At 32.8% G+C, this 19374-nt stretch overlaps 1 protein-coding gene across 1 annotated transcript in view; it reads left to right on the forward strand.

The window, feature by feature from the left end:
• Positions 1-7284, forward strand: part of LOC111087592 (connective tissue growth factor-like) — a 55105-nt gene extending 47821 nt beyond the window's left edge. Inside the window, exons 4-5 of the mRNA XM_022394754.1 lie at positions 4261-4457; positions 6901-7284. Coding sequence (XP_022250462.1) covers positions 4261-4457; positions 6901-7152 — 449 coding nt within the window. The 3' untranslated portion in view covers positions 7153-7284. The remainder of the gene's footprint in view (positions 1-4260; positions 4458-6900) is intronic.
• Positions 7285-19374: the final 12090 nt, after the last annotated feature.

Below are 19374 nucleotides of genomic sequence, written 5' to 3' on the forward strand. Positions count from 1 at the left end.
CTAGATCACTCAGTCTTTCTTCGGTTTGTGTACAACTCAGGTAATTATTCAATTGACGGAGAACAGATGTCGAACGTTCATATGAACATGAACTTAATGGCAGTGAGTTTCAGTAACATAAAGATATTTGGTACACTGAAGCACGCTTTTAAGGAAACAGCCAGTATCTGAGGCATATCCTGGAAAGGTATAAAAAGCCATCTTGTCTTCCATCGATGAAGCTCCTCATCAACTGTTGTCATGTTACTTTCTGAAATGTTCTCGTTGTTCTAATTGAGTATTATTGCATCAGAATATCTAGTATTGCGTGGAATGCTCTAGACTTCTGCCGGAACATAAATACGCGTCGAAAGATTATTATTTAGATCTAGACTGCGTGATTGTGAGTTTAGCGATAAAGAGTTTTTTTGTGGCGATTTTTAAAGTTAAAATATCACAAATTGTACTGCCATAACAGAGCAGAGAAGAATAATTCGTCTTGTCAATTGTCTAACGTAATTGAACCAGCCTCTGTGGACGTTGATGAAATAGAGACAATTATTTAAAGTTCTGGATACAACTGTGATAACCAACAGTGTAACGAACATTTTTATATACGTTTGACTTGTTTTGATTTGTCATTTTAAAACAAGTGGACTGTGTGCTCCTTCTTTATTGTCGAAATTTATGGTCATAAATAAGTCACAGACACCTACTGTAAAGATTCCGGCCTACAAAATACGACCTAGGATTTTCAATTACAAAGTGTCACTTGAAGCCGTTGCATGCGACTATTTCAAGCCAAAGAATACTAATACTTCCCAGTGATCAGCGTTCTGAACTGTTGATCTGAGGCACTATGGTTTGTGTCCATTTACCGCTCTGCATTTTGAGGCCATAGGTGCAAGAGAAGAGTTGGTATTGTGTAGCGATAAGTAAATGCCTTCGCTTTAGTCTATCACTGCTAAACTAAGGATGGCTAGCGCAGATATCCCTCGTGCATCATTGTGCTAAATTTAACAAATAACAAAACCATAAAATATCTAACTTCCTCATAGTGTGATAAGCCTTTTTAAGATCAAAATATACAGAGCTATTGGAAAGTGTCTTGGGGTGTTTAAGTATCAATAACATAAATATTATTCGTCATAAAGAAATAGTTCTTGGTAGATATACCAATGAAATTATAGGGAATATAAATCCATATTCATCTGAAGTAGTCAACAGAGCGCGCTATCTGCTCAACGTCTGTTTGTTTGTTGCTAAGCGCAAAATTACATAATGTACTATCTGCGCTTTGCCCATCACGAGTATCAGTTCCCAGTTTTCAGTGTTATAAGCCTTAAGACTTACCACTACTGGGGAATAGGTGTTCAAATTGGCCTGCATCCTTGAGATGATGTGATAAGCAGCTCAACTAAAACTGTCTAATATTCAAAATTGATAAAGATGAAGAGCTTTATCACTCAGTTTTTGGGCTATGGAAATATTTAAAATCCGTTGTGTATTGTGAAGTGTCTGCTGCATTGGCATAGGAGGGATATGCTGGTCAACCAATATGTGTCTCCTCCATAAACCCATCCATCACACAACCTGCTATAATGAAACTAACTGTAATAGATATGAATTTATTCACCTGTTTGTCCGTGAAAGATGATAAACCTGATGTGTTTGGATATGTTTGCATCCACACAGAAGCAATGGAACAAAGTACAGTATCATAACTGTGCTGTATCAGACGTGTAACCATCTTCCTTGCCTCATGGTAAATGATACTATGAAAATAGTTTTGTTTTTGGAACCTCTTTTTTCCCTCAAATAACTTTGTGACATGATCTAAAATACGAGAGGTGGGATTCATTTTGCTGTGTGATTCTGGTTGATACCCATTGCTTTTATGGTCCTTTTGTCTGCATCTAGTACAGACTGTGAATCTAAGGCGACAGCAGCAATAAGAACACAGTGGCCTAGCCAAAGCCAAGGCTTGAGTGAGAAATGATAAATTATTGACCTGCAAAGGAAATCAAGTACAAAATACTAGTTTGTTGCACTAAGAGTGGTCGAAGTGTAAAGAAGGGGAATCAAGTAATCAATAAGCTGACATAACACGCGTTATTAGGTAATTAAATATAGTATTTAGTTTGTAAAGTTAAATGTCCCTCTCATGTAGAATGGGTAACCCGGCTAGTTGTTTATAAAATAATGTTGTTTTTCTATAATTACATACAATGCAATGCCAGAGCATGATATATTTCTTTGGCCACAAACTTAGATATGTCGTGCATAAAAAGGGACCAGACCAAACGCTTTTTTATACCTCTAAAAACATTGGAAAAAGTTTAGAACATATAGCCTAATCGTGCATTTTACATTGACAGGTGGTGTAGCAAAATAAAATTAGTACTATAATCAGCTCATATATTATATTCTTCCAAGTGGACTTTCGTTTAACAGCTGATATCCTTAACTAGATAATTCAGCAATAGTCTTCAATACGGGATATTAAAAATGTTACTCTTGATCATATCTCTCAACGTACTGTAAGAGATGACCTTCGCTTTCAAAAGGAGTTCATTCTAATTATAGTATTTTGGCACTTGTGTATAAAGTTAAAATCATAAATAATATTCAACGTTAAACTGGTACACAATTAAAAACATTTTATTTAGGCCTATCTATGGCCTTCAAAATGTTGACGACTCTACATGTTGCAACGTCATCCTCAGGAGTTCACTCTCTTGAGGTCATTTTGTTTTGACCAGCAGGACCCCATATATTTGTTTCTTTACTGACTTTGTAGTGCCAGCAATCCTTTCTATACCCTTTCGTATGAAAAATAAATAAATAAAAAGATAGATATATTTCTGAAAAATTATGCAAAATCAGAAACCAAGGTACAAGAGGTTGAGGAGATGGTGGTATCTTATCAGAGTTATCTGGGCGTGATTATTACCTCGTTCTTAGTTTTTTTTTATAAATGAGAAAAGGAGAGAAAATCCAGTTACTAATGGCTCCATCCACCATGAAGTCCTATAAGGGTGTGTTATAACTGTCAAAACATGGGCAGTGTATTCAGAACAGTATTTCATGGGAACTATATCGAAACAATAACATTGGACATGTTGTCTGATACGCCCGTAAAGAGAATACATCTTCAGTGCTCAGTTTACTTCTATCAAGTTGAATAGACTAGTCGATTGTGGTTAAGCCACCGCAGGGCCATCCGTCTACATATATTATAGGGCAAAGTAGAGTGGCCCAGGCCCAACTAATCACCACGAACCTGTCTTTTCACAGGTCACCAGGTAGGTGGTTGTATAGGTCCAAGAGAAAGTATATTATATAAACACAAAAACCCTTTCTGGGAGTCTCAATCGAGGAGTATTTCAGAACTGAATCAACACTTATTTAAGTTTAGGAATAAGGCTTTCGAATTATTTCGTTATTGATTTTTCTACTTTAAATATTTACTTTACGAGTTATTCGCCCTGATTGTTTCATCTTTAATCATTAAAAGTTATCTGGCCTTTTTTAAATTTAAGATCACAATGCATGTTATTTTACACTACATGTTTCAAGCACATGGCCACAGCTCATTTGTATCTGTTTAGGTTTTTAATTCTCAGCCATTAAGAATATGATCTAACTTTATTAGTTTATTCGTAATTAGCGATCCTTAAAAACTTCCAACAGCTTGGGACATTTCGTTTTTGTTGTTGGGTCATCCAAAATCATATAGCTAATAGGATTGTTTATATTCGCACTGGTATTGATGATAACTTAATTGGCATGGAATGAAAGTAATGTGTTTTGTGGGGGGAAAGTGAATTTTTCAACAAATCTGAAATATATACCAGGTATATTATAAATATAACGTACCAAAGCCCAAAGCTAGATAACCTATTTCATAGGCAACCCTTAGAATTTTCTTTTCCCTTCAAAGTAAGCCGATGTCCAATGAAATGCTTTGAATAAGTTCCTCCTTCTAAGAAAGCTCGATTGGTAATAATTTCTTACTGGAAGATCTGAATGGCTCAAGAAAACAACTAGAAAATAAGTTAATCGTGATATATTTAGTTTGGTACCGTCTACCTGTTGAACGTTGTTGATGTATTTGTGATCCATTAGAAGTGTGATAAGAACTTTTAAGTGTGAAATATTGCACTACTTGCTATGTGGTAAACTGCAATTCTTCTTTTAAATTTTATTTTATTTTTATTTGTAAGAGATATTCATTAAAACAAATAGCAAGTGTGATTTACAGAAATGTTACATTTTCAGATATAAAAGTGACGTGTAACCGGTATTCTACCAATTGGACACCATGTTCAATACCATGTGGCATAGGCTCGTCTAGAAGACTAACCAACGATAACGACGATTGTGAATTGAAAAACGAGACTCGTTTGTGTCAGTTGAAACCTTGTAACCATGCAATTGGTGATGTTACATCCAATCGCAGCTCTCGCAGTAGACGAGTGAGTATGGTATCAGTCCACGTGATATGTAGTGTTTTTTTTTAATGGTATAGTAATAAAAACCTTCAATAACTCGTATAATACAAATAATGAAAATATATTGTTAATTTTGCAGTCGTAGAAAACGGGCAATATGGCATTAAAACACAATTAGCTATAGCCATAGAGGTAGATATCATAAAAGTTTTATATTTTGAAGACAAGAGTAGAAGAGTGAAGATATTAGAATCTGTTTTTAAAATGTTGCTTAGTTAAAAACTTCAAGACTATTCAAACACCAATATTCTAAAACCATCAAAAAGTATTGTATTATTTAACATTAAATACACTGTTCATTCCATTGTTACGCATGTTTACTGGGATCGGTTTGGTTATACATTTCAGTTGCTTTATTTGCAACATCATAAATGCCCATTTTTGGATATAGCTTTGTGAGTTTTTCATGTAAACTAGTGGTTGTGAACTTAAACGGAAGGCGTGATCACAATGTTAAAAGAAAACTAATATACAATACTTGTGTTATTTATACGCCAAATAGAAAGAAAACGCCAATGAAAAAGACTTTACAACATTATACAACGTTTTACACTGCAATTGCCTTAAACATCTAAGGATAAAATAAACATTGAAATACATTTTTAATCCTTTTATGTTTACATATCTTCATGAATTGTTTTCATTATCAAAGCATTAAAGCGTCTCTTTTTTTTTCTTGCAACCCAAATAAAGCTGAGAAATTTTAAGCATATAAATTCTTTAAAGTTTTGGTCGAGGTGACCACATCTAGGATGTTATTTCTTTCTATTTAGATTTCTGGATAAAATCTACTCTTTAAATAAGCTATAGAAAGTTTTCATTTTGAACCCATTGTAGAAACATCAGTAAAATACAGTAAGGGAAGATTCATTTCAACATTTTAGGTTTTGATAACGTTATTTTAATTTTGTAAATAAAATCAATCATTTTGTTTTCACGTTACAACATTAGAAAGCTCGAGATTCAACGTGTTAACAACAACTGCATATGTACGTTATGACACCAGAAAATTCGATTATCAACGTGTTAAATTGTATATTTTTTATTTCATCCTTTTATTTATTTTAAACAAAAAATCACTAATTTCTATCAGCACGTTAAACATTGGAAAATACGAAACTTCATTGTGATGCTTTAAAAAAAATGTTGTTTTCTGCATTCAGTTTTGTCGCGTTCCCTTTCTACGAGTGCTAAATAGAATAGAATTCGTTTCGTTCGGATTATGTTTTAATCCTCCGTTCTCACTCTCTCTGGATTTTGTATGTTCGATACATTACGGATTATTCCTTTTTATTTCATTTGTATATTCGATAAGCCTAATAGTTTATTATATCACAGTTCCAATAAAGTGTTTCTTGAAGTAACCTTACATAACTGACTATTAAAAACTAGCTGTCCTCAACACAACAGAGAACTACACAACTCAGTCCCTGAAATAAGCTAGAAATTATCGACTGGGAATAAAAATTCATTTTGCGAAAGAAATTGAAATTATGTTTACAATACCTAAAATATGTCGGCCTGGCTCCTTTATTGCATTTTAGAATTTATTTTAAGACTATTGATGTTAATAAATTTTCGATAGGATTAGTTTTTATTTTTGTTTTTCAAAAGGTCCATCATGAACCAGGAATTAGATATTATCTGATACTGATATGATGAACTTTTGGTAAAGTTTGTTTGGGTACTTGATCAAACATGAACTTTATTTCATTCTTCGATGAATATTATACTTTGAGTTTTTCTGATATATTTTAGATATTTTATTTATTGTTATATAATATTGAACGTTATATGTTTGTTCAACTAACAAGGTCTGTAGTAATTTCTTTACTTAGTGTTAAGAGCATCATCTATTTTATCTGTTTCCTCAGTTATTTAAATTGCCTGTTTTGGTCAAGGTTTGTCGATCTAGATCACAACTTCTAATCTTCACCAAAAACATTTCTCAAGTTTTTATTTCAGTATTAATTATTTACGTAAAAACTTAATTAAAAAAAGTGAGTTTAATAGCTTACCGCCGTCTTTATTAAGATTTACCTTTCAACTGCTCATTAATATGACGAGCTACCTTTGCCAATAAGGTATTTAGGCTATTTATATATATATACAATATGCTTGTCAATCATTATGATTTGGTTTCTTATGTTTAACAAAATACGTAACTAGTATATGCATATAATTAATTTTATCGTTGATTATATAAGACAGAGTGTATTTTCCGACACTAGGAATGAGTGATTCACAGTGTTGTGTACGTTAAATTTAACCCTAATAGAGAGGTATACGATAACAAAACGCAGTGGTCTCTCATTACTATGAAGAAGGTACAAACAGATTGTAAACTAAATTGGTATGTTATTAAATGTATGTATGCTTTACCTTATAATCTCTTCAAATCTTGTAGCACCATCAACACTGTCGTGCTACAGTCCGAAATCCAGACTTCATCCATCTCAGCGATGGTCACAACTGTATCAGTCTTAAGCGCTATCGTCCCAAGTATTGTGGTTATTGCTCAGGAAAAGACTGTTGTACGCCCAAGCTATCCACTACAGTCGAAGTTCCTTTTCAATGCTACAGGGATGAATCAACAACAGATGTGATGATGAAGCCTGTTATGTTTATCATCAAGTGTGAATGTCGCCCTCACTGTTGAAGTTCTCTTCCACCATTTTTTACATGTCACCAACTTACCTAACAATGACTTATTAAGAAGTATATGAAAAGAGGCCAAGGTTTCCAGTGTCTATCTGTATAACAACTAAGGAACTAAATAGATTTATATTCAGTACCGTGACAAGACCGAGTTATACATATTTATTTTCACATTATTTTGCACAACATAGATATCTTACAGAATGTATTGGTTTTCAGCACAGGAGTGTTTATCTTGATTATGTAAGAAGAAAAAAAGACAATCATGACAGATTTCCACCAGAAACTTTTTTCTTTCACTAAACACAATTGGAGACGTGTTTCAGCTTGCAAGCTGAATATCAATTATAAATACAACAGCACGAAATTACCTTGTTTGAAAACCTTTTCGTTTAGTTTAAACTCTTTCGAAAAATACTGTATAATTCATTTGTTAACATGTAAATATACAGGTAAGTATACGTATATGCAATAGGCCTGATGACACTATGACTTATTATACTGTGAAAGTAAGTATACGTACATGAAACAGGCCTGATGACACTATGACTTAATCCTAGAAGCCATAAAAAACACAGATGAAGCAAACAGAATAAGATGTTGGCTTTACTATCGTCCCATTATTGGAAAGAAGAGTTTATCATGACACATATATCAGATAGCTTCAAAGAGGATAAGGTGGGCACTATTTTAGAGATACTGTGACGTAGATAGACAGCCTTTCTGGATGATGAAATTTTCATCCGACCGATGTATTGTTATATGAGGAATAATCAGACATGCAAGATGGTTACAACAGTAGAAAACTTTAACAGGATAGACAATATTTAGGAACGTATAGCTATATTACAATTTCACGTTTTTGACAAACGTATTCCACCAAACAGTGAAATATATGGAGTAAAGCTCAATATTTGAAACTGAGTATAGTGTTAACACAAAGGATCTTCGAAGTTATTTTCTACAGTATAACTAAAGTACCACTTGTGAATCCAACCGGTCGCTGCTCTCTTATCGAACATAATCATCGTAGGAAATATGTTCGAAGAAACCTCCATTTACAGAAGATAGATGACTTTGATTGAGAGACGTAATGGATGACAAATACGTTTTTTTACTTATATTATTTTTACTTTTTTACTCTGTATTTCAAGGGTTTATTTTACTTTTCAGTACATAGATATCATTTTCTCCGTAGATATTTTTGCAGAATACACTTTATAAATCACAGAAAAATGTCAACATAAATGTTAATAACTACTACTATAATTAGTGTACGAGACTTCAAATTGTTACAGTATAGTTACAGTGTAGAGGTCGTTAAATGTCTAAGCCTATCATTAATACGCTGTGTCTTCTAAAAAATGCCGTTCCTGCTTCAGAAACGTTTATTCTTACTTCAGTTCGTATACTTTCAAAACGAAATGAATACATCACAAATTACCTCTGATCGAAAATTAAGTCTCCATCTTTTACCAAAACTTACTGCATTCTTTCAAAAAGATATCAACAGCACATCACATATTTCTTAGTCCACAAACAAAGCAGCAAAACCATGATGATCATCATTAAGCTTGTTATTGTCACTTTCAATGAGCGTAATTTATTTTCTTAAATTTTCCTTGTGCAGAACTGTCCAGGATGAATAAATATGTAGCTTGGAAATGGAAATGGGCTATAAAGTTGAAGTTTTATTATGGGGTTGTTTACATTTTTTTAGTTACCGGTTGTGAAAATGAAGCACACGTTTTACTATTTAAGAAAACAAAGTGTTAGTCTTATACCTCAAAGCATAATGCATCGACAGGCCAGCGACGTATTATGGTAGAGTCGTTCAACCATGAGACGCCATGTAAACTATCTAATGAAGACTTACATGGACATCGACAGGCCAGCGACGTATTATGGTAGAGTCGTTCAACCATGAGACGCCATGTAAACTATCTAATGAAGACTTACATGGAAATATTTTTTATCGTACTAACATTATGCTTTGAGGTATAAGACTAACACGCGACGTATTATGGTAGAGTCGTTCAACCATGAGACGCCATGTAAACTATCTAATGAAGACTTACATGGAAATATTTTTTATCGTACTAACATTATGCTTTGTGGTATAAGACTAACACTTTGTTTTCTACTAACATTATGCTTTGTGGTATAAGACTAACACTTTGTTTTCTACTAACGGTTTCTTATTCGTTTATTTTTATTTATTTATTATGTGCAACACCGAGGTGAAAAATATCGAGACCAACTTTTAAAAAATCTACTAGGATTCACTTTATCTCGTAATTTTTTTGTTGTTGCAGGCTGAAAAATGTTAACTTTTCTTCAAAAGTTTCGGTCACATTTCAATAACACATAGAAAGAATAAAACTGATGAATTTTATTCCCATTCATAATCCGTCTTCAAATTTTTATACCTGAGCATACATTTGTAATCCATTACATAGTGGATCCACTGACTAATTACGCATATCATGTAAAGAATAATTTCGGCTGTCAAAAAAGCTATTTCCTGAATAAGTCATCATTAGAACACTAGGGGCTAAGTACTTTCGAAATGAGCTCCTAGTTACATTTAGAATGATAGAAGCTGAGCACTTCTACAGTGAGCCCTAGGTTACGAAACCGCATTTAGGACGCTAGAACTAACTATTTTAGTAATGATCCTCTACTTACATTTAGATCACTAGGAACTAAATACTTCTGCACTTGACATCAGAACGTAGAAACTATTTCGAACGAATGAGTAGTTCTATTCACAACGATAGGAACTGAATACTCTCGAAATCAGTTGTTTGTTTCAATCACAATACTAGGAACCAAGGGCTAACGGAATTAGTTGCTAGTAATAGTTGCTATATAGTAACAGAAACTGATAATAAAATAAATAACTAATTGCATTTTGTACACAAAAAGCTAAGTGCTCTCCGAAAAACCAATTTCAAGAATCAATAAATCAATTGCTAAAGTTTTTTTTTCATATTTTTACTTGTTCTGCTACAGAAAAACAAAAATGGTTCTCGGCTATACAGTGCAACACTTATGAAAGCTTCGGGTAACTGATTAATTCTCAAGTATTATTTTAGAATAAAGTTGGCTAATTCGGATTTATTGATCCATATTAGGAATATTGCTGTGAATATTAACAGAGAAAGTTGACTTTTAAGCAAACGGTAATATTCTTGAGAGATAAATCGTTTATCGCAATAAGTATATCGAGAACATAACAAGTGACCAGTTCTAATAACCAGCCATATTTTCTGTTCTCAGAGAAGCCATTGAAAGCCACCAAGTTCAACATAGAAGATATTCAACACTTTTAACTTAACTTATTTCTAGAAATGCTTTAAAACAATAATGTAGAATATAAAACGGACATTAAAATAATACTGTATATATAACAAAATGGGTATGGCATGTATCGTGTTCAGAAAAAGAATGATCACAATATATCGTTGTTGTTCTTGTTTTTCTCACTAGCAGTGGATATTTTCACAAGCGTGTTTAAATTGAAGGTTGCGTTAAGCTCTGCAAGGAAGAAATTACTTACGTTCAAGAGTATGCTATAGAACTTTGATAACGTCTACATATTAATATAAACTAACATATCTTAATAGAGAATTAATAATTACGATAACATTTTCCCAATTCATAATCCTCTTGCTTAGGTCTATAAAGTTATATAGATATATTCCCTTGTGTTAAAAATTAACTCTTAGACATAATCGTACCGTTGACATTGTGGGACCATTGACATTAGTAACTAGATATGAATCTTTTACGCTGGGTTAGTATAACGCTGAAAATGGTACTTGCGTATTTTATTGGTAGATATTAAACGGCAAGTATTTGATGTGATTTTGCATTTAAAACAAGTCAGTGTTATCATGAAAACAGCTTGTTGAGCTTGAATCAATATTATCATGTCTGCTAGTAAATTTGAATTCATTTTATCTAGAAACTGCTACAAATTGTGTGTCAACTTTATACTATCATGGCGACTAGTTGTCTCGAGCTGTGTAGTATTTCTGTAAACATATTTTGATCTTTACTTTCTTAGAACTGGTAATATTAGATTAAAAAAAAACAATATAAGGGTACCACTGAAAAAGCCCAATAATGTCTAAAACATGTGGTCTTCTTAAAATAGACATTGTTTCAAGATAATCGTTTTAAGAGACTTGTTAAAAGATATTTTAAAGGTTTGGGTGTTTAACCGTTTATTTTAACAAGTTAATGTGATTCTAACCTGGTTTAATGCTTATTTCTATTATTTCCAAAATAACAGTCGTGGAGAAGACATGATATTTTTTTGAAGAAAAACTGAATTAATAAGTAATGTATTATAAGGCAAAATATTGAAGTTACTTTCCTCTGTAAATATTCTTTCTTGGGGTGCTTTCTCAGAAATTCAAGAGGATAAAATAAAAATAGAATTGGAAGAAAAATGCCCGAGGATTAAAACACATCTTACTTTACGGTAAATATTCAGTGAAATATTTATACAATAAAAGTTTGTTTCTTTTTATAGCAAAGCCACATGGCGGACAATAAAAAATAGTTAATTTTTGAAAGGATGTGTAATTTCAATATTGTGTTACTTTCAAAATTTTTCCCAGTTACTAAAAGAAACTAGGGATAATTATTTGAAACATTACTTTAGAATTTTTTTCTTTACATATTATTTTACGACACTACACCAATATCTAAATTCCCTGCTTGACTTTTATGCTAATTTATATAAGTTTGGAAAAACATATTTCGACTTATGCGTACAAAAAAAACATCAGTTTTTTGAGTTTTAATGAAAGCCCTATTGAATACGTCCTAAAAGAAAAGTAACACTGTCATATGTAGTTAGCATACCCTCCTTTTTTTGTTATTATTGTTTCTTCAAACACAGAATATTCATCGTTGTTGCGCTTAAAACAACCTTTTTTAGCATTCAATGACATGAATATTTTGCAGATTTTAAAAACACGTGTTAACAAATAAAATTACTTATCTTATGTTAATAATAAGTTATAGTATTTTCTATACGAGCATTATATTCTTAGTGGAAAAACGTTTATTATAAAAATTTTATTCTCTCTAAAATACTTGATTTAAATAGTTTAGCACAGAAAACGTTTATTGTCGATAAGTTTCTCAGATATGCTCATTGTTGACGCATTTCTCACTCGGGAATGCTCTTCGTAAACGAATTTATTACTAAATATTACTTGTCTCTTAGTTTTCTATATAAAAAGAAATAAACAGTCGATCAAAACAATGTCAAAGTTTCTCAACTAGATATTTTAATCTTTTCTAAGAAATTATTGACAGAGAAGTCGCCTAGCGGTAAAAACCAGCCCTACGAAATATAGAGAGAAAGATGTTAGGATTTATTCTACTAAAAAAGAACATTTCAAAACTTTATCCAAACTACTAACAATTGAACATAATAAAAGCGTCATCTGAAAAAGGATCAATATAAATCAATCTGTTTATGATTTCCTATTCAATGTTTGTGTGTATTCATGTTTGCCCAATAAAAACAAGCCTATCAAATACTTAGAAGGTTTTATTGAAATAAACTTATTTCGTCAGTGGCCTGAATTATTTCACTCCTGTCCAAATTCATTCATTCATTAAGTACAAAGCAAGTCGCTAAAATATTGTCTTCAAGTACGTAGCTGTTAAATTATATGTTCCTTGGTGTTTTTTAGCTTTGTTTTTTAAAAGAATTAATTTAAAATGATAGTAAAGATAAAAACAAATTGCACAAAATATTTTGACATTAGTGTTCTTAACCTGAATGACGTCTTATACGTTACACGAGCTAAAGGTTCAGGTACAGTCGATTCTAATTTAGAACTGTTAACCAGGTAGAGGAACAACCAGTCAACAATTCTCTCCGTCTACACGACTATTCTTAACCAAATAGTGAGATTGAGTTTCATTTTTATAATGCACCCACAGCTGGAAGTATGGAGCGTGTTCAGCAGCATATTGCGGCTCGAACCTTGGACCCTACGACATGCAAGCCAGCTACTACTAGGCCACACTCGTCCCGTTGATAATATTGGGAAACTATTTTAAAACGTACATGTCGTAGTCTTCAAATATCCGTATAGAGAATCATTGGTTTATCGTTTGTTTTTTTAAATGTTTCATGTTAAAGAGTTTGTTAATGCTAGGTAGTCTCAATTTTTAAATAAAATGTCATTTGACTTACGTAATTATGCAAAGGTAAACCAACGCATTAGAATATATACGAGACAGATTGAAACGTACAAAAAATATACTTTTAACTGTAACACTTGTAAAAACAAGAACATTTATAAATTATATTTCTCTAAACCTTACTTATAGGCAATCGGTGTTAGAAATAAACAAATAATATATTGTTGCCCTAAATAATCCTTGCCCTAAAATTAATTTTGTAAATGACAAAACTTTGTAAATAGAATTTATAATAATTACAATTCAGTTACTTAATATATCACACTATAACAGTCGTTCTTCGTGAAAATTGATAATATAAACAGCTACTACACCACTACTAAGTCTGTTTTATCCCAGCCGGTCTGATGAGCACTGGTATTGGATAAAAGGCTTCGTCGGCACTGTTTATTGCAGGTGAAGGAGTAATTACTATATTATAGCATATTCTTCTTTAATTTAATTCGTAAGTTCTTAGGAATTCTATATACTTGTAAAATATCAATAAAACATGATTTTAAAGGATTGGTGTCATTTATGCTAAATTATTTCCAAACTTCTTTCTTAATACATTCTACGGCCCGGCATGGCCAGGTGGTTAGGGCACTCCACTCGCAATCTGAGGGTCGCGGGTTCGAATCCCTGTCCCACCAAACATGCTCGCCCTTTCAGCCGTGGGGGCATTATAATGTGACGTTCAATCCCACTATTCATTGGTAAAAGAGTAGCCCGAGAGTTGGCGGTGGGTGGTGATGACTAGCTGCCTTCCCTCTAGTCTTACACTGCTAAATTAGGGACGGCTAGCGCAGATAGCCCTCGTGTAGCTTTGCGCGAAATTCAAAACAAACAAACAAATAATACATTCTATAAAAAACATGTAAGTGTAGAATGTAAGTGTTGCAGTTTTTTTTACTGGAGTTTTGAGTTTCCAGTATCGACGTTCATCTGCCAGACACTGATAACAATTTTCATTTGCAAGAGTGGTGTTTCTTAAAATAAACTTAACAAATGTCCAGTACTTCTGTGACCATTAAGTGGAAGTTAATCCTTGTCCACTATCTATAGTTATCTATCAGTCGAGTAGGCCTTCTTATGTTTGTGTAACAGTAATGGTCACTAAATGGAAATTGATACATATATATAGTATGTACGGTCATTTATCAATCAGGTATGTTTATTTTTATTTGTGTAACTGTGGTGATAATCCATATTCCATATCTACGGTCATCTACCGGTCACATGTGCCTATATATATATGTGTGTGTTTTGATGTTTGTTTTGTTGTTAAGCACATAGCTACACAATATGCTATCTTTGTTTTGCCCACCACACGTATCAAACCCCGGTTTTTAGTGTTAGCCTTCAGACTTCCGTTGATGTATTGGGTAGGAGAATATATACGTGTATACTTCTATTTGCGTAGCAGTGGTGGTTATTTACTGAACTTTGACTTAGCACCCACATTCATTTGTTAGCTGTTAACCTCAGTACAAAGTTTCACTAAGAATCTCCTTATGAATAAGGTCGATTGTTCTTAGAAGAGTCAAGCATACAAAATCCTTTATATAGTTAAAAGTTCCAATAAACCCATTCTAATTAGCTAACAAAAATGTTGTGTGAAACATGTTTTGATGACTGATTAAGCTAGAAGAACGAAATAAAATATTAGTGTTTATTTTATTTCTTCTCCTGAAAGATTGTCTAAAAAACATTTTAATTTTCAAACTGCTTTTCTAAAATGGATGTAATTCTTTTTTAAAAACAACAACAATGCCTCAGCATCATTGAGTCATTATTAAGTCATCATCAGTCATTATTATGCTTATTCTTCTTTTTCCACATGCTATTTACACTTGGTTTGTTATTTTTCCCTAGCCGACGATTTGAACTAAAGCTTTGCTTAGCCCTAATTGATCAATATTATCCTTATTCTATCAACGTTCGTTTGTTTGTTGTTAAGCGCAAAGTTACACAAAAGATTATTTGTGCTATGCCCGGTTTTTAGCGTTATAAGCCTTCAGATTTACCACTAAGCCACTGGCCGATGTTATATCAGGGTAAAAAGGCTAATTACACAGCAAACTGGACGGTTAATGTCATTTCACTTTTTTCCCCTGCTAACGATAGAAACCATCAGGATATTAGTCTTCGTGTGTAAACATCATCCACACGGCTATTTCAGTCGAAATAGCCATGTTTTTTGTTTGTTTGTTTTTAAGTATAGATACAATACAGAAAAAAAAAAAGATATCTTGATATTGTTCTACTTGCTATAAAAGGACGTAGACCACCATTCCCCATCAAGGCCTACCTGTGTTTGGCTTACTTTTTTTTTCTGTTGAGTTATTAATCTTGGTAGCATCCTGCACGAGGCGAAGAATGGCTATCTCAGCTGGCGAAAGATATTGACTCATAAAACCAGAACAATTGACGTTCGTGCGGAGTTTCGAATCGCTTTAGCTGTCAGAGAAGATCATATAACCAATACCAAGTTCATTTTTCTCCTTTACGATCTGCCTTACTTTCTAAACATGTCGTGGTAATAAATGTTTCTGTTTGTAACACGAAAACTATTTAAACCATTTTTAGAGATACTGAATAGCAAAGACAAATAGTGTTAACATAATTTACCTAGAAATAAATGACCATATAACACACAAATGTTGTTTTTATTCAATTAGACACTCAAGGTTTCTCTTTGCAGCTTTATTTGAAGCTTTGTACTGTCAGTTATGGTTTGTGTTTTAGTTAACGCTCCTGAAGAAGCAGCTGCAAAGCGAAACGTTGAGAATCTAATTAAATAAAAACAACATTTTGATGTTATAAGGTTGTTTATTTCTGGTATTAATATGTCTTCTATACACCACTATGCACTACAGAAATTAAATAATAACATAATTTACCTGCTTAACTAACTATTGTTTGTCACATATTTAAACCAGGACTTTTTTGTTTGTTCCCTTCAGCTACAGGTTTGATAAATTTTGGCTTAATTATATGAGTTAAAAAATGATACCGAGTTCAACTTAAAGAAATTGTACATATATATATACATTTGTTTTTAGCATATCGCAATGCGTTTCACTTTCCTTTCGTTTTTTTCGTCGAATCTTTTCCTTATTACAGTATTATATATATGTTGGCCCTCTATCGTTCATCCTATGTTTGTTTTGTTTGTTTGTCTGTTTAAAGTTAATCACAACGCTACACAATGGGCTATCTGTGCTCTGCCCACCACGGGTATCGAAACCCGGTTTCTAGCGTTGTAAGTCCGCAGACATACCGCTGTGCCACTGGGGGGGGGGCTCATCCTATGTATATTTATTAACACACAAACTCAGTTCGCGTAAATATCTCTGCTTCTTTCTTTTTCTGTACATAGCTGTCTAGAATCATTTATCCCTATGTCATGAGAGTTTTTGATTTTTTTTCGAAACATCCAGTAGAAGTTCGTTAAACTGATAATTCCCTGCTTTCTCAAATAAGAAAAATTTTCCAGATAATGATTCGCTAATCAAGTTAGTGCGCTCTTCTTACCCCTCGAAGCGACACACATGCCCGCTGTGCTTAGCTCACATACCTAACTACTTCATTAAGCAAACGTTGTCTGTTCCTGCAGCGAGGTTTGTCAAGTCATTTATAACTGTAAAGAGATTCAGCACCAAATATCCTTTTTTTTTCCAGAAAGCCATTTTTGTAAAAACAAAAATCAATATTTATCAAAAAATAGAAGTTTGTTGAAAATGACGTTCTAATGAAGTTAGTAGACTCAATTTGTGTACCAAATTCTAAGCTATACAAATACGTAAACAATACACAAGTAAAGCGTAAAAATAGCTTCTAATTAATAAAGATCTCGGCGTATTACTCTTGGACTAAAGAAAGAACAACAGTTATCGTATACTTAGCTAAACGTTGTGAGATAGCAAGTTCTATTTTTTTATGACTATGGGTATGTTTATCGTTCATTTAGTATTTCCTTCTATCTTTTAGTTTATTTATGAATTTTTAGTTGCATTAAAACGCTAACTTACCTTCTCCATAGTTGTTTGAGTTTTGAGTAAATATATATGTGTGTGTATGATGAAACAGACATTAGCTTTTCTAGCGGTGACGTACAGATACTATCAATGTAGCAGAAGAGTATTTAAATTTATGATCACATGAGGTGTACTCTCGTGACCTACTCTGTGAATAAATACTCTGCCAGAAGCTTCACTAAGAGAGAGAATGTCACGATACAGTTAGTGAATTATTGTTCTTTGTCACTCGATATTGATATTGAAAGGCATTTTTGGAATATTTTATTTGCTGTATTTTATTTTATTTTTTGAAATTATGTTATTCTTTCTGTTTCTTTTTGCTGATTCCATTATGATTATGATTTATTAACATTTATTATAAAATGTTTATTAATATTGGTGTCAGGTCCTGGCCAGGCACTTGTTTCTTAACTGTGTTTTTTGTAAGTGTTGAATATATTTCGAAATTATTTTTTGTTGTTGAACCCTGATTGTAATGGAGTGCTCATTTTAGACCGATACAACGTTTACTGTAATACAAAATGGAATATATTGTATTAACTAGGTCATGACCCTGAACTCTACCATAATTCAAATTCCTTACCATCGTGTTAGGTTTGTTATGCAATCCATTTGATACTGTAAAACATTTGCAATAATTATCATCTTACACCTTTTTTTTCCCCAGACCCTTTACTTTCGGATTGTCTGCATTACTAACATTCTTTTCATAATAATATTCTCCTTAAGCCTGTTTACCATTTCTAGTCTGTGGTGAAAGATTTTAGCGTTGACCATGAATTTTTTTAGGCCAGGTCAACACCTATTTGATCGAAACATTTTATCATCATACATTAATTGAAATTATTTTTTAAATAATAAATCACATGTCATCGGTTTCCATTAATACAACCCCCCAGTGGCACAGCGGTATGTCTGCGGACTTACAACGCTAGAAACCGGGTTTCGATACCCGTGGTGGGCAGAGCCCAGATAGCCCTTGTGTAGCTTTGTGCTTAATTACAAACAAACAAACAAACCATTAATACAACATATCCGTTAGTTGTAGTGCTGTGTACCACTACATTCCAAAACGCTTACATCAAATATATCTTTCTTCCCTAAAACACCTTAATAATTTGGACAACTATGCTGAAGTTTTTTTGTGTAATAAAACTTCGTCATTACAGAGTATTATACTCGTAATATGGTATTTTATCTACAGTGAATTAACCTCGGAATGTAGTAATCTATCTACAGTGCCCCTCCAGTGGCACAGCGGTGTGTCCGCGGACTTACAACGCTAGAAACCGGGCTTCGATACCCGTGGTAGGCAGTGCACAGATAGTCTATTGTGTAGCTTTGTGCTAAACTTCAAACAAAAAACAACTATCTACAGTGAATTATCCTCAGAACGTGGTACTTTATCTACAGTGTATTATACTCATAACATAATACTCTGTGTACAATGTACTATAATCATATATGGTGCTCTACCTACCGTATTTTATCCTCATAATATGGTACTCTATGTATAGTGTATTATATTCATAACATGGTACTCTATGTATAGTGTATTATACTCATAATATGGTACTCTATGTATAGTGTATTATATTCATAACATGGTACTCTATGTATAGTGTATTATACCAGTGTATTATGCTCATAATATGGTACTCTATGTATAGTGTATTATATTCATAACATGGTACTCTATGTATAGTGTATTATACTCATAATATGGTAGTCTATGTACAGTGTATTATGCTCATAATATGGTACTCTATGTATAGTGTATTATATCCATAACATGGCACTTTATGTACATTGTATTATGCTCATAATATTGTACTCTATGTATAGTGTATTATATTCATAACATGGCACTTTATGTACATTGTATTATATTAATAATAAGCTACTCTATCAGATGCTAAAAAATAAAATGAATGCTCACCCCTGAAACCTCTAGCTGATAGAAC

The sequence above is a fragment of the Limulus polyphemus genome, unplaced genomic scaffold (genome assembly GCF_000517525.1).
Source record: "Limulus polyphemus unplaced genomic scaffold, Limulus_polyphemus-2.1.2 Scaffold2344, whole genome shotgun sequence".
Classification (NCBI taxonomy): domain Eukaryota; kingdom Metazoa; phylum Arthropoda; class Merostomata; order Xiphosura; family Limulidae; genus Limulus; species Limulus polyphemus.